This window comes from Hevea brasiliensis, chromosome 3, assembly GCF_030052815.1.
Source record: "Hevea brasiliensis isolate MT/VB/25A 57/8 chromosome 3, ASM3005281v1, whole genome shotgun sequence".
Lineage (NCBI taxonomy): Eukaryota > Viridiplantae > Streptophyta > Magnoliopsida > Malpighiales > Euphorbiaceae > Hevea > Hevea brasiliensis.
This window is the reverse complement of record NC_079495.1, coordinates 105,032,750-105,058,896: the sequence shown is the minus strand read 5'-3', so window position 1 is coordinate 105,058,896 and position 26,147 is coordinate 105,032,750. Positions and strand designations below refer to the sequence as shown.

At 31.6% G+C, this 26,147-nt stretch overlaps 2 protein-coding genes and 1 pseudogene across 2 annotated transcripts; 1 reads left to right on the top strand and 2 right to left on the bottom strand.

The window, feature by feature from the left end:
* Positions 1-5,468: 5,468 nt before the first annotated feature.
* Positions 5,469-7,040, bottom strand: LOC131178438 (serine/threonine-protein kinase Nek7-like; annotated as a pseudogene).
* Positions 7,041-9,153: 2,113 nt separating this feature from the next.
* LOC110654206 (protein DETOXIFICATION 24-like) lies at positions 9,154-15,836 on the bottom strand. Its single transcript, XM_058144405.1, has 8 exons — positions 15,462-15,836; positions 14,789-15,330; positions 12,120-12,206; positions 11,970-12,026; positions 11,614-11,852; positions 11,399-11,517; positions 11,229-11,315; positions 9,154-9,337 (listed from the first exon to the last, which is right to left on the bottom strand). Exons 1-8 carry the CDS (start codon positions 15,693-15,695, stop codon positions 9,242-9,244), a joined length of 1,461 nt encoding a protein of 486 aa, XP_058000388.1. The 5' UTR covers positions 15,696-15,836; the 3' UTR covers positions 9,154-9,241.
* Positions 15,837-19,304: 3,468 nt separating this feature from the next.
* On the top strand, positions 19,305-24,805 carry LOC131178437 (protein DETOXIFICATION 24-like). Its single transcript, XM_058143394.1, has 7 exons — positions 19,305-19,761; positions 19,862-20,079; positions 23,602-23,925; positions 24,023-24,108; positions 24,221-24,275; positions 24,351-24,589; positions 24,699-24,805. The coding sequence occupies exons 1-7, from the start codon at positions 19,513-19,515 to the stop codon at positions 24,803-24,805; spliced, it is 1,278 nt and encodes a 425-aa protein (XP_057999377.1). The 5' UTR covers positions 19,305-19,512.
* The last annotated feature ends 1,342 nt before the right edge of the window (positions 24,806-26,147 follow it).

Genomic DNA, 26,147 nt, shown 5'->3' with positions numbered 1-26,147 from the left:
AATTTGCCTATGGGATTGGAAAATTATTCATTCATTCATTCAATTCTATCATTCCATATAGAGACACTTTGACTATTGATTGTTCTAGAATTCCTTTTGAGCATGACTCTCTCTTTTGATTGGTTGGTTTGGGAATTTTGGATGATATTTGACTTGATGGCTAAGCGGTGAAAGTTTGGATAAGCATTAAATTCTTAGTATTTTTGAAGGATGGGTATATGGATTGTTGGTATGGCTAAAGGTATGTTAAGTTACTTTAATAAATAATTTTCATAGCTCTTTGGACAAGGCACCCCTAAAAATTGCATTATATTTTAAAGTTTGCTTGAGGATAAGCAAAAACTTGAGTTTGGGGGTATTTGATACATGCATTTTGCATAGTCATTTAGGTTTAATTTCATGACCATTTTATTTGATTGTTAGTCACTTTTAGCTAATTTCATTAGTTATTTAGATAGTTTTTTATGATTGCCAATTTTTGGATTAATTTGTAATTTTACTTTATTTTGCAGGTAAAATGGTGTTTTTAAGGGACTAAAAAGAGATTTTGCCATTGAGGCGTGATTTTTACAGCCAAAGATGTCAAAAACAAGTTTCAAAGTTGAAGTATGCATTGGCCAAATTGCGCATAACTTGCCGCATAAGTTGTGCAGTTCTGCATAGGGAGAAGAAACAATTTTTCAAACCTGCCAAAATCTGCATAAGTTACTGCATAACTTATGCAGATTCCTGCCTTGCTTATGCAACCTCACGGAAAACTGCATAACTTATGCAGTCTTGCACCCTGCTCATGCGACCGCATGACAGAGCACAGAACCAAAACTGCATAAGGGACTGCATAACTTATGCAGTCTACTTATGCAGTTCCATAAAGTCTTCATAATGAGCTGGCAGAAGATTCCCTCATAAAAACACACCTCAAACACACCATTTTAGGGCTACTTGTCAAAGAAAAAGATATAAATAGGCCCTTATCCCATTTTAGAAGGGGAGGAAAAAGAAAAGAAAAAGGAGCAGCAACTGAAGAGTCAAAAAGGGGAGCAAAAAATGTCACTCCTGCTTTTTTAGACAAATTTGGAGTTTTCTTTCCTTTCTTGCATTTTTTCTACCTTTCTTGTATTGGGTTTCTTAGTTCTTAGCTTAGATTAAGGTTTTATTTCCATATTAACTCAGAATATCTTGTAAATATTATGGATAGTGAGTAGTTTTCATTAGATTAATTAGTTGCGATGTAATATTTGAGATATTTTGTGGATTTTGATTGGATAATCCATATTTTGTGGTTTTAATGAGTTTTATTCATTTCTTGTGTGCTCAAGGACATACTTAGTGTAGGATCCCATTAAGTATTATTTTTAATCCATGGTTGAAGCGCCGAAAGGAGAAAGCCTTGTAATAGATAATCAAGAAATTGGACTTAATTAACTTAGATCTAGAAATAGACTAAGGATTAAGAGGATTTACAGATTAATTAAGGAACTTAATGGGTCTTAATTAATTTTAACTCTACGAAAGTAGGATTAGATTGATTAAGGCACTCTTTGTCCCACTTGAAAGGGTATTCAAAGGATTTAAGAATTAATCTCCTTAAAACCCGTAAGTTCCATAAGATTGGATAACCAATTTAAAAATCTCAAAATAGCTTGAATATGAACCCCTGAACTCCGGAATCGCCTCTTTTATTATTGTTAATTTCTAATTGAATTTAAATACCTGCCATTTTAAATCTTGACATATTTCAATTTGCTTATTTTAATTTGATGCAAATTTAGTTAAATCATTACATTATTGAATAGATTATTGATTTTGCATATATAGATTTCATACTTCAATATCCATCAATTTATTGCTTTAATTTCAAAAAAATAGTTCAAATTAGTCAAATTTTTATATCAAAAATTCAATCATTAACACAACTCCTCGTGGGAATGATATCTTTTCTATATTACTTATACGACTCGTGCACTTGTGGTTGGGCCACATCAGGTAGTAGTAGTGATAGTGACCAAGTGGTAGTAGAGGTAACAATGGCTAAGTGGTGATAACGGTGGTCAAGTGATGATAATAACAATGGTAGTAATGGGATGATGATTGCAATGGTGGTAACGGAATGATGATGATGATGAGGCTAGTGGTGATCATGGTGGTGCTGGTAGTGGTGACAGGATAGGAATAGTGGTTGTAGTAGTAATGATGGCTAAATAGTGGTAGTGGTGATAATATTAATTATAATTATATCTATTTTTATATATAATGACTATTGCATTATTTTAAGTATAATTAATTACATTACGTAATTATCATTCTATTATATCAAATTTTTTTGTATTACTAAATAATATAATTAAATATGTTATGTAATCACAATTACATTATAATTTTGATTATACCATATTAAACATGACTTATAAACTCAAATTAAATAATATCTATTAACAAATTATGAAAAAAAAAATCATTTTATTCCGGTAATAAAGAAGGGTGGCATATATACGTACTGTCATTTCTTGGGTAAATATCACATGCAATCAGTAAAGGTTATGGATTATTTCAATAAAGTTACTCAATTTTAATTTTTTTTCTTAAAAATCATTCAACTTTAATTTTACTATCATTAAAGTCGTTGTGACAAGATATTGCAGGTTTCCAAATTAATATGTTGACCTGTCATTATTTTACAAATGAAATTACCTTACTACCCTTTTATAAATAGCCCTATACCTCTTTTTTCATTTTTTCTTCTTTTATTTGCTATGCCTCTCTCATTGCAGACAAACTCACTCACCAATCGACACATTTCTTCTTCTTCTTTAATATTCTCTGCCTCACAATCCATCCACAATACTTTGTTCTTTATTAGTTCTAGTTGTCTCACAGTCTCTCATCTACTCATCTCGTCTCCTTTTTTAGGAAAATGTTATTCTTGGTGATCATATCAGATCTAAAAGTTTCATCACATATTCATCTCCTTTTTGGCTGTAAACTTTTGGGATTTTTTCAAATCATTTTTTTTTTGTTATTATATATCTGGGTTGGTTTTGCTTGCTTATTTTGCAGGTTGGTTTTGCTTATAAAACTCTACTAGCTGCTATTTATTTATTTTTTTTAATTGATGTAGTGCTGGTCATTATGCTTTAGATTTCTGTAGGGTGAGGTGTGCATATTTTGGTGCCATTTTAATTTTTGGCTGATGCGTATTTATTTGGAAGCTCTTAATTTGTCTTCTTCCATGAAAATTTCAATTTTTTTTTCTAATCTTGGATTTATTGATTGTGCGTTTGGTTTATTAATTCAAGCATATTTGTTGACATTCTCTTCTCTTTTCTTTACGTCCTATATTTTCTTCTATATTCTTACCTTCATTACCTTATTAACAATTGCCCTTCAAGCCTCTTTACAGTGCAAAACCAAAGTCTGCATCAGCGTCGACCATTGCAATTTGGTCCTTTCGCCAATTCATTGATTTTTGTTGAATTTTGGATTTCAATCGTTGATATTTGATTTTGGATTTGTTGAATATTTATTTATTGATTTTGGATTTAGATTCATTGGTTTAAAGTTTCAATTAATGGGATTTTGATGCTTGAATATATTTTGTATTCTTTGATGTGCATTTTTATTTTTTATTTTGGGCATCTCTTAAATTTCTATTATTTTTCTGGGTTTCAGGGAGAGAGAGAGAGAGAGAGAGAGAGAGAGAGAATTGTGAGAGAGAGAGAGATAAAATGTGAGAGTGAGAGAGGGAAAGAAAGACAGAGGGAGTACAAGACAAAAAGAAAGAGAGAAAAGAGATTTCAATGTAAGAAAGGGTAATTAAGTAATTTTATTTATAAAATGATGTTAGGTCAGCATATTAACATGAAAACTGCAATATCCAGTAACAATTGAAGTTGAATAACTTTAAAAAAAAAATTTAAAATTAAATAATTTTATTAAAATAACTTATAAAGTTGAGTGACATTCAGTGAAAATTACCCGTTATTTCTTATGGCATATTATGGAGATATATCATGTTAGTAGTCATGTGATTTTGAATAGTTAGCTGCTGCATCTAGGAGAAGGTGGGCCACAATACCACATCTCTATAATTCAGCGTGTTTACAATATAACTTTTTTTTTTTTATATATATAAACTTGAATGTAAATTACCCAGTAACTGCAATTACCAAGTAATATGTCATTACACGTCAACCAAGAAAGAGTTTCAAGAAAGCATCAAAAGATAAATAATAAAACAGCACAAAATTGCAGCATAATTCGTAGATAAGAGGTAGAAAATGGATGAAAAGTGAACAATGCCCTTGGTACTTTTCTTGACTCACAACATTGGCTGTTTCGAAATCATCCAAGTCATTGAACATTTCAATCTTAACTTCTAGAGGCTTGTTTTTTCTTTGCCTTTTGAATCTTCAAGACCTTTTTCACAATCTTTTGTTCTTCAACCAAAAAGGCTCGAATAATCCTTTCTCTAACAGCACCACCGGACAATTCTTGCCTACTATATGCAGTAAGCTGATTAACAGGGAAGAAGATGGCAGGATATATATCCAAAATAATGTATTTATAAGACAGAAATGAATGTGGAATAGAAAAGTTGCTTGAAGGAAGGGATTGAAAAGAGAATAACAGATGATGATTATGAATCTTCTTTTAATTCTTGGAAATTTTTTGGCTTCTTGCAGAATTTTCCCCCTTAATTTGTTTCATTAATTTCTGATGTGGTAGATTAGTAGTTGAAACATTGAAATAAAGACAAACATTAAGGAAAAACTTCTCTGATGTGCAGTCTTTTGCTCATTCAATAAGTATTGCAGGTCTGCTCCTCTTGCTAACGCTAACATGAATGATGGGTATGGATGGCAATTGTTTGCAAACCCATCCGGCCCAGCTCAATTTTTTCCCATCCTGCCTTGTAGAGGATAATTCTTTCATGACATAAAGAAAGAAAACCCACCGACAACCAGAATTTACTCCTTTGGTTATTACCATTATCCATTTGAAGTACTTTTCTTTGTCCATTCAACTTAGTGTCTGGTTCAGAATAGGTATACTATGTTACAGGAAGGATATGATGATTCTGATGATCTAATGTGGGCATCCTATGTTCAATGGAAGAATCTGAAGGGTCAGGTCAGGACATATTTCTGCAAATGAATAATGAGAACTATGACTTATCAACAAACAAAATGATTGCCCCATTTCGCTGTTCTTATCAGAGCAGAAGTCCATTTTCCTTCTTTTGTGAATCATGCCTTTACCTACTATTACTACAGAAATGGAAATGTTGAAAAGTGTTTGTGGCTCTGAATTTGGTGCATGGTTTAACTCACAAGGGTGAACATTGTGCAAGTTTTAATGCAGCAAAACCAAACATCATGCTACCACACCATGATTAAAGCGTCTGCATAAGATTTATTATAGAGCCCATAGGAACAATAATCCAATGATTAAGTGCTAGTCTTGCAATATAAAGTCCCAAAAAGAAAGGGAAGTTTATTCTCATCAAAGCTAATTAAAACAATCAGTAAAATATGTCTATAAGTTATGCCCATCAATCAAACAACACTCTCCAAGAAACACTTTTTATGTCAACACAATTTATACATGCATATTCTCAATGTAATAATAAATTAGCCGCAATCACCTCAAGTTTAGGTCCCCTCATTAAATTTATGTTGCGACATGAGACTTTTTGTTAACCAAAATGCTGTTTCTCTAGATGAGACCACTTCTTCCCCAAATGGCTTTAACACACCAGCAAGCTCGTCGATTTTGTCCTGTTTAAGTAGCCGAGCACATAGCTCAAGCAAAGACTCTAGAGCATCTGCTCTTTGCTGACCAGGATTCTCCCACTCGCTTTTGGTTTCATCACCATGCATTGCAGCAAGTGTATTAAGCAATTGAATTTCACTTGGTGTTGCACCTTCATCCCACAAGCATCATCTTTCTCCGTTGGCATGGAGCAATTATCCTTATCTGGTTTTGCTCCAATTTCACCTTTAAATGGAAGGATATCATTACTTTCAGATGATAAGTATTCCATATGAGTTCCTTCTGTGTACACATCAGGGCTTTCTGGTTTCTGTAAACAGCATTCTGATTCTTCATAAGGTTTATTTATAGGTGATGGTGAGCTTTTATCATCAAGGGAAGTATCCTGTGCAACTTAGACTAGGCATTGCCAATTTCCTGCTCTCCCCTGCTGTTGCACCATCTCCCTCTGTTTCAGCTTCGTCAACAACTTTCTGGTCGCAAAAGTTTGGTTGATCCTTTTCTGTAATAGAATTGACATTAACCTCTTGCAATTGTTCAAAACACTCAGATGTGGTTTCATCTTCAAGTTGAGAATTCAGTGTGCACTTCAATGTAAACTCAATGTCAGTGCCATCTTTTCGAAATAGACTGCTAGAATCAGCTTGCTTGTCTCCATTGCAAACACTAGTTTCAGAATCAGTGGAACTGTCTTTTGGACCAGTCATAGAATCTGATATTTCCACAGTATAACTCGTAGGATCGGTTAAACCCTCTTGGTCTCAAGGTTGTCTTCTGCACTTGATGTTGATGTTGGGATGTCAACACGAGGTTGATTGGTTTGTTGTGCAACACCATTTCTCTCAAATGGATGATCATTTTGTGGCTGGTTTAGTGGCCCAGCTTCCCTATCCCTGTTGGCTTTGCCACTGCCACCACTAGGTTTGCCAGACAATGATTTTCTCCTTGTTTTCTCCTTTGAATTGTTTATGGGCTTTATAGGAAGAAACACAGAAGACGCATTGCGGCAATGAAGTAAATATGATCACTCCACCATAAGCCTGGTTCACAGTTCTCCTGTTTCGTGCCAATCTTGACCTCTTATATTCAGCAGGTGTCAAGTGTGGAATCCCTTGAATCCTCTTGCCAGTAACAGGGCACTTCGGACCACTAGCTCTGTTCTTTGTGGTCTGGTACACCAATTTTCTTCCAGGGGTTTTGACGACCCGGTGCTGGTTCGATTTGGCGGCATTACTGTGCCGTTTCCGATATGTCAGTCTCTGAACCATTTTTTACTTCTCTTTCTCACCTGGGATTTTGAGGGTGGGAGCTGCTTGCTAAAGCAGAGAAGGGAGTGTTAATAATATAACTTGAGCTCAAAACTCTATTATTGGGCTTTTTTTTTTCTTTTTTTTTTATCCCTCTTCTTCTTTGTCTTTAGTCAGGGTCGGTTCGAATTTCTATAGTTTGCTCATTTTTATAATTGAATCTAAATCGAGATATATTTATTTATATAATTTTTAATTTATAATTAATATAACTCAACTGAAAATCATAAAATTAAATTCAGATCAACACGGATCCATCACCATTACATATTTTCATATTCATAATTGAATTTTCCAAAAACATTTTATAGAAAGTTTTATAAAATAATGGCACAATTTATTTTATTTTAATTTTCATGATTTGTCATGATAACAACTTTTAATTAATACATTTTTAACATCATCACTTCATCTACCACACTTTTTGTGTATTTGCATTTCATAAAATATATTTAGCGTAGGCTTTAGTTGATTATGTCTTCAGTTGATTTGTTCTCTGTGACGCCTTCCTCGTTGAAGGCTAAGTACATTTTTATCCCTTCATAATTTCATTTAATCTTTATTTATATTAATTAATATTAATTTATATTATATTATTATAAATAAATAGATATATATTAAATATCATGTTATTAAATAAATTATATGAAAAAGAAAAAAATATAAAAATAACTTCACAAAATTAAATTATAAAATTCAAAGTAATTCGATAAAAAATTATTTATACATAGGCATCATTTAATAATGCTTAACTATTTGGACTATATTTACTAATAGAAAAAAAATATAGGATATCAAATTGACAAAAATCAAACCATGGTCTCTATGTATCGAAGCGTGAAATCATATAATATTTTTCTTTATACTTTTTCCTAAAATCTAATGCTAATCCACTTAAATTTTGTTCTATGATACCAATTTCATTATGATTTGAACTCGTGAGCTAGATTGGCCCCTAATATAAAGTATAATGTTTTCAAAGAGACTTATTCAATTATTTTGTGAAAAAAAGTAAAAAAGCTTGTGCACGTCAAATTTACTCATAAATTATTTATACTTGAAAAAGTTATACTTATTTAGAATAGAGGAACATACTGAACAGTTTTAACAAATTAATTATCTAATTGGCTAGTGTTAATGTGAAGATAGATGATGAATCCTCTTGCTTTTAACCTCTTTTCCATAGTCTTACAAAAGGTTGGTGATAACCCTAACATCAGGAGAAGCAATGATGCTAAAACTTTTATTGCAAGTTTTAATTGTGGTAAAAGCAATCCATATGGAATTAATTCAATAAGAAATAGTATATCGAACTCGAGATCATAAATAAACTTTGAAAATAAGGAATGCTATTACTGTCATAAGAAAAGTCACATTTAATATACATATCAGAAGATGAAGGAAGATCTTGTAATGTTTAAATAGTTTTAAAAAAGTCACGGAAAAGAAGAAATGGTTGCAATTGCCATTGATAATGATATTTTGAATGTGATATTATGAACGTTGATGATGATAAGAAAAATGTAAAAAATCCAATGCAATTTTATAGTTTTTTTAATTTGTGTGCGTGAATTTCACAATAATTTTTATATTTTTTGAGGGGTTTCACATCATATGTCATGATAAAATAATGTAAACTATTTTTGGGGGCTTATAACTAAAATAGAATAAATTTTTTTAGGTATATATATATATACACACACACACACACACAATCATGGTGTTAGCCTAAACAATAACAACAAACCAAATATCCCAAGGTACATAACAAGTATACAGTCATAACAACCTAGCAAGCCACTTATATAAAAGCAATGAAGTTAGAGGCTCTCGATAAACCTTGCTTGGCTAAATAATCTACTTCACAAATACCTTCACCAAGTACATTAACGAACGAGACGGGGCAAAGAGAAATCATGGAATTTATGTTATTATTGATAGTTGAATTTAACCTCCAAGGTGCATCAGAAGGTTTTCACATCCAATCAAATTCTATGAAAATGTTTGTTAGAGGTGATAACGAGTCGAATCATTTGGATTTAGATTATTTTAAGTTATTTTGAATAAAGCAATCTTGGGAAATATGAGAAGGAAAATTTTAATTCACCAAGAAAGTCGATACAAAATGTAATTAATTTAAAATTAAGACTCCATAATAGTAATTAGCCGTTCAATCTTTCTCGTATGCAATTTTCAGTACTTGATTCTTCGGAAGGTCTTAAGAACCAACGATCAAGACGATTGGATGCCTTTTGCACCTACATCAATGAAGTTTTTCTTTTTCAATTAATATAATGGCAGTGAATGAAAAACAATAGAGGCATTCATGAGTTAATATCATTCATATATAATCTCTCAATTTAGATAGATGTATCATCATAAAAATATCTGAACTTTATATTTGAGTACTATTAAAATCCATATAATTTGTTATGACTAATTTATAAGTTAACTTATGGTCAAATTAATTTATAAGTTAACTTATGATCAAATTTTATTTACCGTCACTCAACTTAGATAGATGTAGCACATGTTTCTTAATTTTAATTTGTGTCATAAAAATTTTTAAATTTTAATTTAATATATAAATAATTTTAATACAAAATGTGCTAAATAATAATTTAATATAAATATATTATTTTGCTAATGTAAGAATGAAAGATAATATATATATATATATATATATATATTAAAGTTTGAATATTATTAAATAAAGTAAAATAATATATAAATAAAATCAAAGGAAATAAGATAAATTAGATGGAAATCCTATTAGAAATTAACATAAAATCGAATTAAGAAGTAATATAAGTAAAAATAATATTATTAATTTTTCTTTAAAAAATAATAATAATTACATAAATTTTAATAACAAAGAATAAATAAATGTAAATATTTATAAAAATACCAGACTATGTCCAAAAGTGTGATTTTATTTTAAATAGAATGAAAATAAAACATTAATAATTGGTAAAGAGACATTAAAGTTGAAAGATGTTACCGCATTGATTTTGGATGATGAGAAGTTTAAGCAACCTAGTAATAGTAACAAAGGTATAACTTTTCTTCCTAGTTCTAGTTGTGACAGAAGTAATCAAAATGAAAATAATTCTAGAAGAAATAGTAAATCAGAGCTTGAGACCCCAAGTAAATTATATAGATAAGGAATGTTATTATTGTCATTAGAAGGAACAAATCCAATATTAATGCAAGAAGATGGAGGAAGAGCTTGTAAAATACAAACAATTCAAGAAAAGTCGTGACAAAAATAAGATTGGTAATTTCGTATTAATGATGGTAAAATTCTAAATGTTGATGTACTAGATGAAGACAAGGAAAAAGACAAAATATCTATTATAAGATATGTGGTTGATAGATTTCACTTTCTCACTCCATAGTTGCTCAAAAAATAAGTAGTTTAATGTGATTAAAAAGAAGGAAAAATAGTCGATGAAACTAGCCAATGACGAGAAGATGGACATTGAAGACATGTATTGGCGTTTTAAAGATTAAATTGCAATGATGGAAACATATATAATGAACCAAGGTATATTTCTAAATTCAAAAGAAACTTGATTTCTTTTGGTGAATCAGATTCCTTGGATTGTTGACGTTTCATTTATAGTTGAGTCATGAAAGTTAGCTTTAGTAATCTTGTGATCATAAAAGGTGAGAAGTTTAGTATGAGAAATTTATAAAAATTGAAAGGTACATTGGCTAGTAATATGCGAGTTGGAGGAATATGTCATATCCATATTAAGATTGCAATGCAAGTATCCAAGCAGAAATTAACTTTTGCGTGTTATAAGATTTAATTATATTTAACTTGGATGTGGAAATTTGTTGATTTCAAGTCCAAATAGTATTAAAAATTAGAGTTAAAATTTAATTAAGGAGTTAAAGGAAAAAAAAAATTATATATATAAAAAAATGATAAGGCCTCAGAGATAAATTTATAAGATTTAAGTGGATCAAAGTAGATAAAATTATACAGTTGAGTGAGACATTACATTGTAATTATTTTTTTCTTGATAGTATATTAATTTCACAGGGTAAATTTTTATCAAAACATTTTAAATTTTATGTTTTTAATTTTATAAAATTATTTTCCCAATTGAAATCGTGTATTTCAAATTTTAAATTTTTTACCTCTTCATCCCAATTGGTTCTTAACGTAATGTAGCCAAGTACCATAACTTGCATTACAACTCCAATTATCATCCCAATCCATATACCCTGCAAAATGAATAACAAGAAATCTCTTCAACAATTACCATTCAAACTCATCATCAATCTTGCAAGAAAATAAAATTTCTTACCTTAGTTTGCAGATGAGCCACATATCCAAGAATAAGTCCGATTGGCACCCCAACAATGTAATAGCTGCTGATGTTAATGCATGCAACCATGCTTTGCCTACCAGCACCTACTGCCACTCCTGAATTCAAAAATTTATTTACATGTTAGTGATTAAAGAGTATATGCTTCAACCAAATAATAAATCTAAGTGTTTTCAACATATATATATACACACCTGTAAGTACTGCCTGAAAGCTATTGAGCAGAACTGAGAAAGCAAGTAGGAGAGAGAGATTGGACACAGCTTGAATGACTTCTTGTTCATTGATGAACAGTTTAGCAATTTGTCTATTAAATGCTAAACATACTATAAAAAATAAGACTCCAATGCACAGTGAAGTGAAGAAGACGACTTTAACAGAAAATTTTACAGCTTTAGCATCTCCTCTTCCCAGTTCATTTGAAACTCTCACACTAACAGGAGGGAAGGAAACCATCATTAGCTTAATATATATATATATATATATATATATATATATATATATATATATATATATATAATTAAGTTCATCAGCATAGTGAAATCTGTACCTGGAGGAAGTTAGGAATCCAATACATAGCATAAATTCCCAAGATATGATATTAAGGCTGCATGTTCATTTTGATAAAATTCATTTAGCTAGAACGCTTTGGATAGGCAAAATCCTAAATTAATTAAGAAATTACTTGTTATAATCTTACCAAATGGACAGGGCAGATACTTGAGTTGTCGCATTTTTCATGTATCCTGCGAAGAGGACTAAAGCAGCATCGTACCATAACTCTAAGCTGGCAAGGTAAAGCCATGAGTAAAAGAAAAATGCAATATCAGAGAGAGAACTTGCATTTAAGGAGTAGAAACTGTTAGCATAATTATAGCAATTAGCATAATTACAGCAATTAACATAATTATAGGAGATTTGTGTAGCATAATTACAGCAATTATTATTCTTGTCCAAATTAGTTCATATTCTCATGTATAAATAGTTGTAATATCTCTGTAAATAGCACACAGACAAATACACAATCCTTTTCTTCATTACTTGTATTCTTTCTTCTAACATGGTATCAGAGCCGTAAAGCTTTTATTTATAGTTTCTGGGGTCTCTCTTCTCTCTCTACAACATGTTCTGATTCATTCTTTTATTTCTGTTATTATACCAAAGAGCTGTTTCCAAATCCTGATCCAGGTGATTGTGATGTGCTCAATATTAGTCCAACTACACCTGCCTCTGTTGAATCTGCACCAATTGTTGATCCAGTACCTGTGCCTGCATCTGCTCCTAGCACTACTCTTCGTCGTTCCCGTCCAGTTTACCTGCCTCTGTTGAATGCACGATTGTTGATCGATTACACATGCATCTGCTCCTAGCACTACTCTTCGTCGTTCCCGCCTAGTTTACCTGCCTCTGTTGAATCTGCACCAGTTGTTGATCCAGTACCTGTGCCTGCATCTGCTCCTAGCACTACTCTTCGTCGTTTTACCCGTCCAGTTTACCTGCCTCTGTTGAATCTGCACCAATTGTTGATCCAGTACCTGCGCCTGCATCTGCTCCTAGCACTACTCTTCGTCGTTCTACCCGTCCAGTTTGATTCCTGTCTCCTCTATCAGCCAAACCGCTGATATATTCACCAAAACGCATCCTCCCGCTCGCTTTCAGGATCTCTTAAGCAAACTCAAGTTGGCACATGCGCTACCACCTTGAGTTTGAGGGGGGGGTGTTAGCATAATTATAGCAATTAGCATAATTACAACAATTAACATAATTATAGGAGATTTGTGTAGCATAATTACAGCAATTAACATGATTATAGGAGATTTGTGTAACATAATTATAGCAATTATTATTCTTGTTCAAATTTGTTCATATTCTCATGTATAAATAGATGTAATATCTCTGTAAATAGCACACAGACAAATACACAGACAAATACACAATCCTTTTCTTCATTACTTGTATTCTTTCTTCGTTAATCCTTTTCTTCATTACTTGTATTCTTTCTTCTAACGAAGAAAGAATACAAGTAATGAAGAAAAGGATTGTGTATTTGTCTGTGTATTTGTCTGTGTGTCATTTATAGAGATATTACATCTATTTATACACGAGAATATGAACTAATTTGGACAAGAATAATAATTGCTATAATTATGCTATACAAATCTCCTATAATCATGCTAATTGTTGTAATTATACTACATAAATCTCCTATAATCATGTTAATTGCTGTAATTATGCTAATTGCTATAATTATGCTAACACCCCCCCTCAAACTCAAGGTGGTAGCGCATGTGCCAACTTGAGTTTGCTTAAGAGATCCTGAAAGCGAGCGGGAGGATGCGTTTTGGTGAATATATCAGCGGTTTGGTTGATAGAGGAGACAGGAATCAAAGCCGACGGTAGAACGGCGAAGAGTAGTGCTAGGAGCGAATGCGGCGCAGTGCTGGATCAACAATTGGTGCAGATTCAACGAGGCGGTAAACTGGGCGGTAAAATGACGAAGAGTAGTGCTAGGAGCGAATGCGAGCACATCGATCAACAATCGTGCGTATTCAACGAGGCGAGTAAACCGGGCGAACGACGAAGAGTAGTGCTAGAGCGTATGCGAGCAGTGCTGGATCAACAATCGTGCGATTCAACAGAGGCGTAAACCGGGCGAACGGCGAAGAGTAGTGCTAGGAGCGAATGCGTGCAGTGTACTGATCAACAATTGGTGCGATTCAACGAGGCAGTGTAGTTGGACTAATATTGAGCACATCACAATCACTGGATCGGATTTGGAAACAAACTCTTTGGTATAATAACGAAATAAAATGAACAGAACATGTTGTAAGAGAGAAGAGAGACCCCGAACTATAAATAAAAGCTTTACTACTCGATACCATGTTAGAAGAAAGAATACAAGTAATGAAGAAAAGGATTGTGTATTTGTCTGTGTAATGTGTCATTCTGAGAGATATTACATCTATTTATACATGAGAATATGAACTAATTTGGACAAGAATAATAATTGCTATAATTATGCTACACAAATCTCCTATAATCATGCTAATTGCTATAATTATGCTACACAAATCTCCTATAATCATGTTAATTGTAATTATGCTAATTGCTATAATTATGCTAACAAAAGCGAAACAGAGTTATTTTGAAGTTGCACAATTAATAGTGCTTGGGGAGCGTGAAATTCAATGTAACATTAGGAGATTCTCGCCTCAACTCAAGATTATGGTGCACCCACGTATAAATTAGGTGAGGCTCCACATGTTTGATAAATTGCAAATGAAATCAGTATAATTTGCCGACTATTAATTATTCAATTACAAGCCATCCGTTAACTAAACCATAGAGTGGAGAAGGAAATGAACTTACCAAATCATCAAACCTGAGGAAATTGAGAGCTTTATTACAGGAATTAGATTAGTGAAGGCAGCTAAAGTGAATCCTCTCCAAGTATCAGGACACCAGCCACCAAAGACATAAACAAGCTCTCCAATTACGACCAACCAACTTGAAATATTCATAGCACTCATAGCTCCGGGAACTCCCCAGTTCAGCTTGCTCACAAAAATCCATGACAATAGCACATGAAGTACAAATGAGGCAGCAGAAAGCCACCCAACAATCATGTTCTTGAGCTGAGTTTGCAAGTACTTTTGGATGGTAAAAGCCAAGGAAAAGAAGTAGAGCATAGGAATGAACCACAGAGAGAAATATTCAGCAGTATTAGCAATTTCTTCTTCCTCACCCAATGGCCTGAAAATTTTCCCTGAGAATATGAAGACAGGAAGCAATATTGTTGCAGTAATAAGATTGATGATACATGATCTTTGCAAGTAGATACCCATCATGTGATATTGTCTTGCTCCAAATGCTTGCCCACAAAGAGTCTCAGTGGCACTTGACATTCCTAGCTACATAAATGCATCATGGGAATAAAATATCATGTAAAGATATATTTTAATGAATCAGATGTCATGTTCTTGGAAAGGTAAAAATAGGAAAAAGCTGCAAGATAAGAAATTTAAAAGAGAAGTCTTTTTACCAATATCCCATTTGCAAATTGAATAGTGATGATTTGGATGAGTGCATAACCTGCAAGTTGTAGTTTCCCAACATGTCCGATGAAAGCTTGTGTTACCACAAACATTCCAAATTGTGTTACTCTTGCTAGCATAGCAGGAAATCCAACCTTCCATATTTTCTTGTTATCTACCAAAATCCTCCCTTTCAAATCATTGATATCTTTTTCTTCTGATCCAAGCAGCCTCTCTTCCATTCTCTACTTTTTCCGTAGCTGCTATGATATTACGAATCACAATCCGGTCTATAGATCAATTTCTTCCATTTAGTACTTTACGATAAAGACTGCCTCCCCTCCCTCCACCAAGATTTTTTTTTTAAAAAAAAAAAAAACAAAGAGAAAAGTCTAAAGGAAGATTTTATGCACATTAAAAAAATTGACACTTGACACAATTGCTTAGCAAGATTTAATATATTTTTAAATAAATGAAGTAAATCCCGCTTATAACAACATGAAGGAGACTATAAACATGTTTGTTTGGTAAAGAAAATGATGTACATGCGCTTCAGCTTTGTTGATTTTTAGATTTAAGAAGTTATTTGCTGAGCAACTATTCTAATTAATTATTGAACCCTCGTGGTTAATTATGATTTGTCCAATTCCCAACTACTCTTACCTAATCTAATATATGTGAACGTTATTACTTTATATGCACAAAATCATTTGGTAAACCACTATTAGGACACATGAACCGCTTCTTATGGAATTATAATATTTATGGATTCTTGACGCTAGTTCATAAGTTTTATAAAATTTATATTTAAATAACACATACAATAAAATTCAAATAAATAAAATTAAATCAACATTTGAAAATATTTTTATCATCAATTCAACACCTCTAATGGTGGCATGAATACATACTCATTAACTTATGATAGGATAGTGAACAATTAGAAGCACTTGTTAACTATGAAATTATTATTATTATTTTTTTTTTTTTGCTGTTATTCTTATTCTTCTTCTTCTTTTAATAATGGCAAAACCAGTGGCATTTGTATTACAATAAAAAATATATGTATATTTTTTTAATTCTTATATATATATTAATATAATAAATTAATAATTATATGTCTATTTCAATAATAAAGTAAATAGTATTATATGTACATTTATTCATTATTTTACATGTCAATAGTAATAACTAGATATAATTTTACTAAACACTTAAACTATATATCAGCTACAATTAATTATCAGTTATATCTAATAACTAAATTAAGAAAAGCATAAATTAGTGTATAGTTAAATTGAATGATGGATGTATGCATATATATATATATATATACATATATATATTTGTGTAAACAACATATATATCTCCCAGTTTTTGGAAGGATACTGTAAGTTAAGTTGGAAACTTGTTTCAAAGAAAAATTATCTTGTAGTGCATGCAGTTGCCAAGTGATAGGGATGGAAAAACAAAAAGAGGTAAGAGACACAATACATGTCATGAAATTGCTCTCGCATGACTCGTGAAAGTTTATTGGCAATTTGCCATTGCGTTGCATGAGTCATGTGAAGTTGGTCATCCTGCAGGACTTTATGTAGTATATTTAGGCTAGTTTGTTATTCTTTCTCTCTTCACCTTCATTCTTGGCTAATCAAAAAACAATTGACACAATTCCTTGAGCGTATAGAGTTGCAAAAATTTTTGCTATATCCAGCGTATTATTTATGATTTAGTCCAACATTTGATCAACAAGCAATTCATTTAAAAAATCTAATACATAATTAACCTGGCGGATAGTGCAGGATAGATTTTGATGGCAGCTTCTTTTTCTTCTCAGTTTGTAATTCTAATATATAGTGCCTCTTTAGTTCTGTTTCATACGTCATCTTCTCCAAACTATATACGGAACTGCGTGTGGATGGAGGAATTTTCCCTGCAAATAGCGCACGCTTTAGTTGATTTGTTCTGTGTCACGCCTTCCTTCTTCAAGTATATTTTTGTCCCCTCATAATTTTATTTCTTCATTCATATTTATATATATTAATTAATTAATATTAATTTATATTATATTATTATAGGTAGGTAGAGATAGATTATAATTATGTTATTAAATAAATTATATGGAAAAAGAATATTACAAAATTCAAAGTAATTTGATAAAATTTTATTTATAAATAATTTATTATAAAAAAATAAATTATGATTAATTATTGTTCTCTGAATCATTCAAATTACTAAACACACTCAAAAATTTGATCACAAGTTTAACATCACTGTCGCCGGTCATACACACTGATGATGTAACTTTCGCAGAGTGCCGATTCTCTAATTGCGGAAGCACCCATTCAATTCAAGAAATTAAGGATAAATTCTCTTAATACTCTCATTGGTTAAAAAACCCTTAATACTCTCATTGGTTAAAAAACCATTAATATTCTTAAAATCAAAACCAAAGATAATAAATTTGGAGATATAGATTTATATAGAAAATGAACCGTTAATCATATGAGGAACTTTATAATTACAGACTTACTGCATTAAAAGTTCAAAAACACCATTTTATACTTGAATTTTATTAAAAAAATTGTCGTGACACTCAAAATAAATTAGAGTTCAAAATAATCAGAACCTGATCTTACTTGACTGTTTTGTCACTTCTAGCGACTTTAGCTTTCATCCTTTCAAAATAAATCTCACGCTACACATCAATTGCAAACTTCAAGAAGGACTATAATAGCTTGATGCTTAATTAAGGTCACCATCTCGATTACTAGATCATTCTTTGGTGTTTAATTCAATCGTTATATATAGCCGATAACTAATAAATTTTTAAAATGTTAAATTAACTTGTTTAATAAATCTATCAAATTGCAGCTTATAATTAATAAATTATTTATCAGCTATGAAATATATATTAATTAACTCTATATAGAAGCTGTTTAATAAAATTGCTATTTATTCCAAACGAAAATTCAAGCTCAAATGAAGCCATTTATTTCCCCCTCCAAATAAATTTAAAGAGAAAAAATAATAATGATGTGATTGATTCAAATCAACATAAAAAACCCTTGCCTTGAGGACATGATGACATGGGTACGTGCAATAAAAAGCTGAAGGGTTCCATTATTCTAGTAATAGCAACAGGGGCAGCTGCAACACGTAGATGAATTAGCGTGTACTCTTTGAATTTAACGAAAATGTAAAGCTAAAGTAAAACTTTTAGAACTAATTGTCTGTCTAAATTTTACTAAGTACAAATTTAAAGGCTTATATCAACAACAAACGCTCCACTTTAATGGCACTTGGTTGAGTTCATTTTTCCAGTTTGATTCTCCATCATAAGAATTTTCATTTTTTTTTTAAATTCCTTTCCTAATATAAATAGTCTATTTTTCACAAAATGAAAAAAGTTAAACTCAAAAAATTAGGTTGATTTTGTCTAAACTCGATTAATTATAATCTAAAATATAAACATATGAAACTCATCATATATCTTGTATTTTGAATTCATTGAATTCATTATGAATCGAGTTTAAGTAAGAAAAATTTAAAAAACTAAAGAAAAATTTAAAAAACTAATATGTAAAACCACTTGATTGCAATTAAAAAAAAAAAAACTCAATTAGTTAGTTTGTTTTCATTTTTAGCATTTTCTTTTCTATTTTGCTTAGTGAAATTAACACACTTTATATAAATTTTTATCGTGGATTGAAAAGATATGCATCAATAAAAACACTTAATATATGAATTTTTCTTCACATGATAAATTGAAGCAAAGAATAAATGTCAACATAGAAATCATTTTTCTTTTTTTATAAATAACAAACTTAATTTGTTTTTAAAGTAGTAAACCAGAGAGAAGGAAAGAAACACAAGAACTTAACCAAATATGCTCAAAATTCTTTTAAGCCACTAGCTAGCTTCAAATTTTTTATGCATATATTTGCCGTACAGTTATTTATTTGAGTTAAACTACATTTTTGAATACTACTATACTGTGTGATTAAGCTTCATTCATAAGCAAGCATTGATACAGGACTTAGAATTGATGTATTATTCATGGAAATAATGGAAGAAGTAAAACCCTCAAATTCACAAGAAAAAGAGAGTAATAAAGAATTGAAAGAAAGGGTTTGGGCAGAATCAAAGAAAATATGGAGGATTGCATTTCCTTCCATGTTGACAAAGATTACTCAGTTTGGAATGCTTGTAGTAACACAGGGATTCATTGGACACATTGGAGAAGTAGAACTTGCAGCTTTTGCACTTGTTCAGATCATCACCGTACGGTTTGTACAAGGAATAGTGGTGAGATTGAATTCTTTTCTAATCTCTACGTATTAAATTCTCAATTATACAATAATCACTATGATTAGTATCTCATTTCTTTATCTATGTTTGTATATAGCTAGGCACGTCAAGTGCAACAGAGACCCTGTGCGGGCAAGCATTTGGAGCAAAACAATATCACATGATGGGCATCTACTTGCAGCGATCATGGATCATTAATATTTCTACAGCAACAGTCCTCCTTCCTGTCTTCATCTTCTCATCTCAAATCTTCAGACTACTTGGTCAGGAAGAAGATATAGCTAGAAAAGCTGGAAATATCTCCCTTTGGTTCATTTCATCTGTAACACCCCTATTTGCATAGCCTGGTATATTTAACTGTTCCGGTGACCGGTGTCGGTCCGGACAATTAAGAGAAGTAGAACCACGTCTAAGACACCTAGTTAAGCCCTAAACACAAATAATTAGTAATTGTCAAATAGTTAAGTATAAATAAGAAAAACAGAACACAAGAAGTTAAATGAGCTGAGAGTCACAACGATGGGTGACCTTCTCGGGAAGGACTGCGAGGTCAATTTAAACTCAAATTTGGAACCATAAAATGTGACGTCACGGTCCTTAGAACTATTGCGAACACAGTAGAAAAGAGAAAATCACAAAAAAATTTGTTAAGTAGGTCAAATAATTAGGTCAGGGATCCGGAAGAAATATTAAATTACTTGCAAACCGAGTCGAACTGGCGAGGGGCAATTTGGTCAATTCACCCCTAGAGCTGACTCCTGACCTAACTGTCCAATAAAATTGGAGAAAAGAAAATTTCGGGATTAAGAATTACATTAAAGAACTAAGGAAAAATTTAAAAAAAAAAAAGAGGAAAAAGATAAAAATTGAAAAAGGTTACTTACATCATGCATGACATCATGCATGATGCAATCAACTTAATAATTAAAAATTGAAACTATAGGATAATTGAGTATTAATTAAGACTTAAAAATACATAAAAGAAAAGAAAAAAAATTAGTATCATCTTCTTCCCTTATCCCAACCAGCCGGCCTCTCTCTCTCCCAAAGCTCTCTCACTCCAAACTCCATTAAAGCTCATTTTGAGCTTGAAGAAACCCTAAATTCAGCCATAAAAATTGTAAATTCCTTAGTTAAAACTTGTGTTTGAGCTTTGAAAAGTAGATTGGGAGTAAAGAAATCAAGCAAAGGTTGAAAAATTGGAGATATAAATTCTGCTCACTTAAGGTAAGTGTCAATTAACCTTAAGTTAGTCCTTTAGCTTTTGAATTGAGTTGGATTGAGTGGAAATGGTATGAGAAAACTTGAAGAAATATGTATGAATTATCAAACTGAAATTTCAGCAGCCATGGTACCCTAGAGCTTGATGGTGTTTAGTTAGGTTAAATATGAAATCTTGGTGAATTAATGTTGTATAGGTGATTTGTATGTTTAAATTGCATGAATTGAGGAATGTAGAAAATTAGGGTTCTTGACCTAGGGTTTTCGGAGGAAAAATGTGAGAATTAGCCAACTGATGTGGCTGACCTTACCTAAGTTGAAAAATGGTCATGTATGACCAATTGTGGTGTGTAGGAAATGTTGGAACCAAATTGAAATTCAGATTGGTTATGGTCAAATTGCAGGCAGCATGACCTAAGTCCCTTTCAGAGACCAAAACTGAAAATTTACCAACCCAATTGGTGTGAGGCCAATTGGGAATGAAACTAGACACAAAATGACACATTTTTCATTTAGGAATCATGCCTAGAAAGTGTTAACATAGTGAACAAATTGGCCAATTTCAGAATTGGGCACACTACCTTGTACAAAAATAACTAAATGAATAGTGTTTGTTTATTTGGCCATAACTTGGGCTAAAAAGGTCCAAATGACCGAAAATTTTACCAGTAGAAAGGTATGACACAGTACTACAACTTTCATGAAGAACACAAACCCAAATTCTGCCCTTAACCAAGTCATTTAGCCACCCAAAATTAGTGACCCAAAACTGCTAGAACTAAATTAGGTGCCCAGAAAATCTGGGTTAGACCAATCTAGCTAGCCATGTTCAAATGGCTATAACTTGGGCTACAAAACTCCAAATGGAGTGATTCAAAAAGGAAAATAAAGTTAAGACAATAAGGAACAATTTCTATGAAGAAAACTTACTCAAATTCTAACAGCAACATGACCAATGGAATAGTGCAAAACATGACATTAAAATTGAAATTTTGAAATTTTGCCTAAAAGACTTAAGATTTGAGAAAACAACCAAAACTAACAAATTAGGTAACCAAAATGTGGTATGTGGGTGAAATTAGAATTTCCATACCTATTAAGCATTAGAAAGTCAACAAATTGACTCGAATAGTGTCGTAAATAGTAACTCCGAAATAAAAATTTTAAAGAACGTCAAGTTTAGCATATTAAAGCTAGATATAATTATATTTGAATTTATTTTTGGATTTATGATAAATTATGATACTGAAACACTGTGAAATTGTGTTTTTCAGTTGAAAAGAATATCAGGAAAGAACCCGAGGCATCGAGTCAAGGCCAAGAGGCGACTCGCTTAAGGTTTGTGCACAACATCAATATTCTTTAAAATTCATTTACAAAGTGCATGAAATGTGTATTATGCTTTTGACATAGATTGTTGAAAGTTTACTTGTATATATTTGAAATGGCATTAAATGTTTAGTAAATTGCTAAGATAGTTTTGAAACCACAGTGTCATGACCATATATTTGAATACCTCACTAGCATGACTAGTGGGGGAAATTAGTTTCGAATTTTGATTCCTTCTCTAGTTGAAGTGTTGAGGTGTGTACCAGTAGAAGAAGAAATTGAATGGATATCCATATATTTGAGCTAGCTAGCCTTATTATGTGACTTCTCATAAGCCTCTGGCTATTGAGATGATTATTGTTTCGAATGGCATGATATAACTGTGTGTTTTGATGAAATTTGTTTTGAGACTTTCGAAATGAAATTGTTTGGATTAAAAGCTTATAAATCATGTTTTGTATTTATTTCTCATATTCAGTTTAGTTTTTGAACAAGTATGATTTAAATTCTGCATAAAGGTTATTTTAGTATGTTGTGCACCACTAAGTCATAGCACTCAGCGATGGCTGTTATTGCTGTCGCAAATATAGAGACTAGAGGAGCAGCAGAGTGAGCTGCTGAGGATTGTAGAGCCACCTTCCCTGAAGTTCTATCAGGTATATTTTATACCTTGATTGTAATAATTATTTTGATGTATGTAAATGTATGTACATATAGAACAGATCATGAGCAGTTGTATAAAATTTGTAATAATATTAGTTTAGATTTTTCTAATGTAAATTTTGGATTGCTGAATGTAAATTACTTTAACTTTAATGAAATTGGGAATGAAATTATTTTGTTTTAATTTGAATAAAGTTACTTAGTATTATTTTGGATGATGTTGAATTGGAAATTATTGATTTGAATTTTGAATTTTGAAATTTGAGAAATGATGTTGAAATTTGTTGTGGTGGATGTTTAAGTTGTTGAGTTGATGAGATAAATCATTAGAAGTGTTTTTTCAGGTATTTGAAGAATTGTTTTATCAAAATACAGACAGCACTCTGCCAAAATTTTTCTAAAATTTGCAGAAAAATAAAAAGGGACAAAAATTTTAACTAGTTTTCAAACTAAAAAAAAAATGTTTTAATACCTATTAGAAAATGCTCACCACTTCTAAAAAGTAAGAAAATGATTTTAAAATCCCTTGTAGGGTACTTAATGAGTTATCGATAGGTGAAGTTCGGTAGTTCATTAGGTATTCTACGGGATCATGTTATGCCTTACAGAAGGGTAAGGTGTGACACCATCTATCTACTCTTTGATATTTAACTTCACCATGGAGAAGTTCTTGCAAGCTCAGCTCAAGAACACAATTGTTGGGTGTCTTTCTGCTATCACATTTGCGCTTCACCTGCTCTTGTCATCGATCTTGCACATCAAACTAAACCTGGGGATCCCTGGTGCTATGGGTGCAATGATTATATCAAATTGGTTGGTTGTAATAGGAGACTTTGCGTATATTTTTGGTGGCAGGTGTCCTAAAACATGGAGAGGTTTCACTCTAGCTGCCTTCTCTGATTTAGTCCCTATATTAAAGCTCTCATTATCTTCAGGCTTGATGCTTTGGTATGTCCATCAATGCTCTTATTTTCTGTCTTTAAAGTATTTATGTGTTAATAAATATGAACTTGTAACAATCCTATTTTTTGTGTTATTTGAATACCTTACGCCTATGGTACACTGCAGCTTTAGTCTTACTTTGGATATATGAAAAATGCCAAACCGCAATATCTGCTTTCTCCATCCGTAAGCTCATGAATAATCAGAATTTTTTTTTGAATAATTAGAATTTTTTTTAAATAATCAAAATCTTGATCACTTGTTGTTTTGATTTTTGCTTCATCGAAATGTCTCTGCGACTTCCATATCACGACTTGGGATGGAATGTCGTATGCAGGCTTCATGGTCGCTACTGTGTCTATCTCTAATTGAATTGCTATATAGACATTGAGTTCTTTTGGAACTTACGCTTAATGAATATATTGATGTAGTGTGCGGGTTTCAAACGAATTGGGAAAAGAAGATGCCAAAGCTGCAAAATTCTCCATTAAAGTGAACTTGACAACTTCATTTTGCATTGGAGTTTTCCTCTGCATTATGTGTTTGTTGTTTGGCCAGAAAATTGCTCACTTGTTTACCAGTAAAAAGGCAATAGCAGAATATGTGTCAAGCCTTTCTCTCCCTCTTGCTTTCTCCGTTCTACTCAACAGCATTCAGCCAATTTTTTCAGGCATGTAATTCAGGGTCTTTGGGCTTAAATCTAATTAAAATATCCATAAGATGTGCGGAGTTTTATTATGATTATCCTTGCTACTAAGCATAAAGATATTATTTTACAGGGGCAGCAGTAGGTGCTGGCAGGCAAAGTGTGATTGCTATTATGCTGTTGGTGTGCCAAATTCCTTTGATATCTTTTTCAAACAAAGCAAAGTGCATTCTAAAATAACCAAACCTACTTTCGTATGTTATTTGACTACTTTAAAACCCATTAAGTTTTGTAACCAATCATTAATTCTTCTTAAAATCCTAGTTTATTTCTAAATCTAGGTAATTTTAAGTTCTAATCCTTAATTATCTATTAATGACTTTCACCTTTCGGTCCTTCAATCAAATATTCATAATACCCAATGGGTACCAATATTAGACAAGTAAAACAAGCATACAAAGAAGGAATCAAAACTCATATTTATATAAAATATAGAAATACCCAGTCTAAATCCAAAAATTAATCTAAAACATATTTTTCAACTCTGAAATCCAAAGAGTTTACTCACTCATATTGGTGTTTACAAGAAAGATAGATGGAAAAGTAAAAAAAAAAAAAAAAACATGATAAGAGGACTAAAAATAGAAAAATCCGGGTAGAAGATGTCACACCTTACCCCTTTGTAAGGCATAACATGATTTCGTAGAATACCTAATGAACTACCGAACTTCACCTATCGATAACTCATTAAGTACCCTACAAGGGATTTTAAAAACAATTTTATTACTTTTTATAAGTGGTGAGCATTTTCTAATAGGTATTAAAACATTTAATTAGAGTTTGAAAACTAGTTAAGATTTTTATCCCATTTTATTTTTTCACAAATTTTATAAAAATTTCGACAGAGTGCCGTCTGCATTTTGACAAAACAGTTCTTCAAATACCTGTAAAAAACACTTCCAATGATTTATCTCAACAACTTCATCAATTCAACATCCATCCCAACCAATTTCAACATCATTTCTCAAATTCCAAACTTCAACATCATCAAAATACTACTAATTAATTTCATTCAAATTAAAACAAAATATTTTCATTCATATTTCATTAAAGATAAAACAATTTATATACATCATTCCAAAAATTTACATTAGGAAAAATTCAAACCAAAATTTAGTACAAGCTTTATACAACTCTATACAACTTTATAGAACTTTATACAACTGCTCATAACCAATTTTACATGTCCATATAGTTATATATATTTACATACATCAAAATAATTTTTACAATCAGGATATAAAATATACCCGATAGACTTCAAAGTAGGTAGCTCCTCAATCCTCAGCAGCTCACTATGCTGCTCCTCTAGTCTCAATATTTGCGACAACAATAACAGCCATCGCTGAGTACTAGGACTCAGTGGTGCACAACATACTAAAATAATCTTTGTGCGGAATTTAAATCATATTTATTCAAAATTTAAATTGAACATGAGCAATACATTCAAAACATGACTTATAAAATTTTAATCCAAACAATTTCCTTTCAAAAGTCTCAAAATAAATTTCATAAAAACACA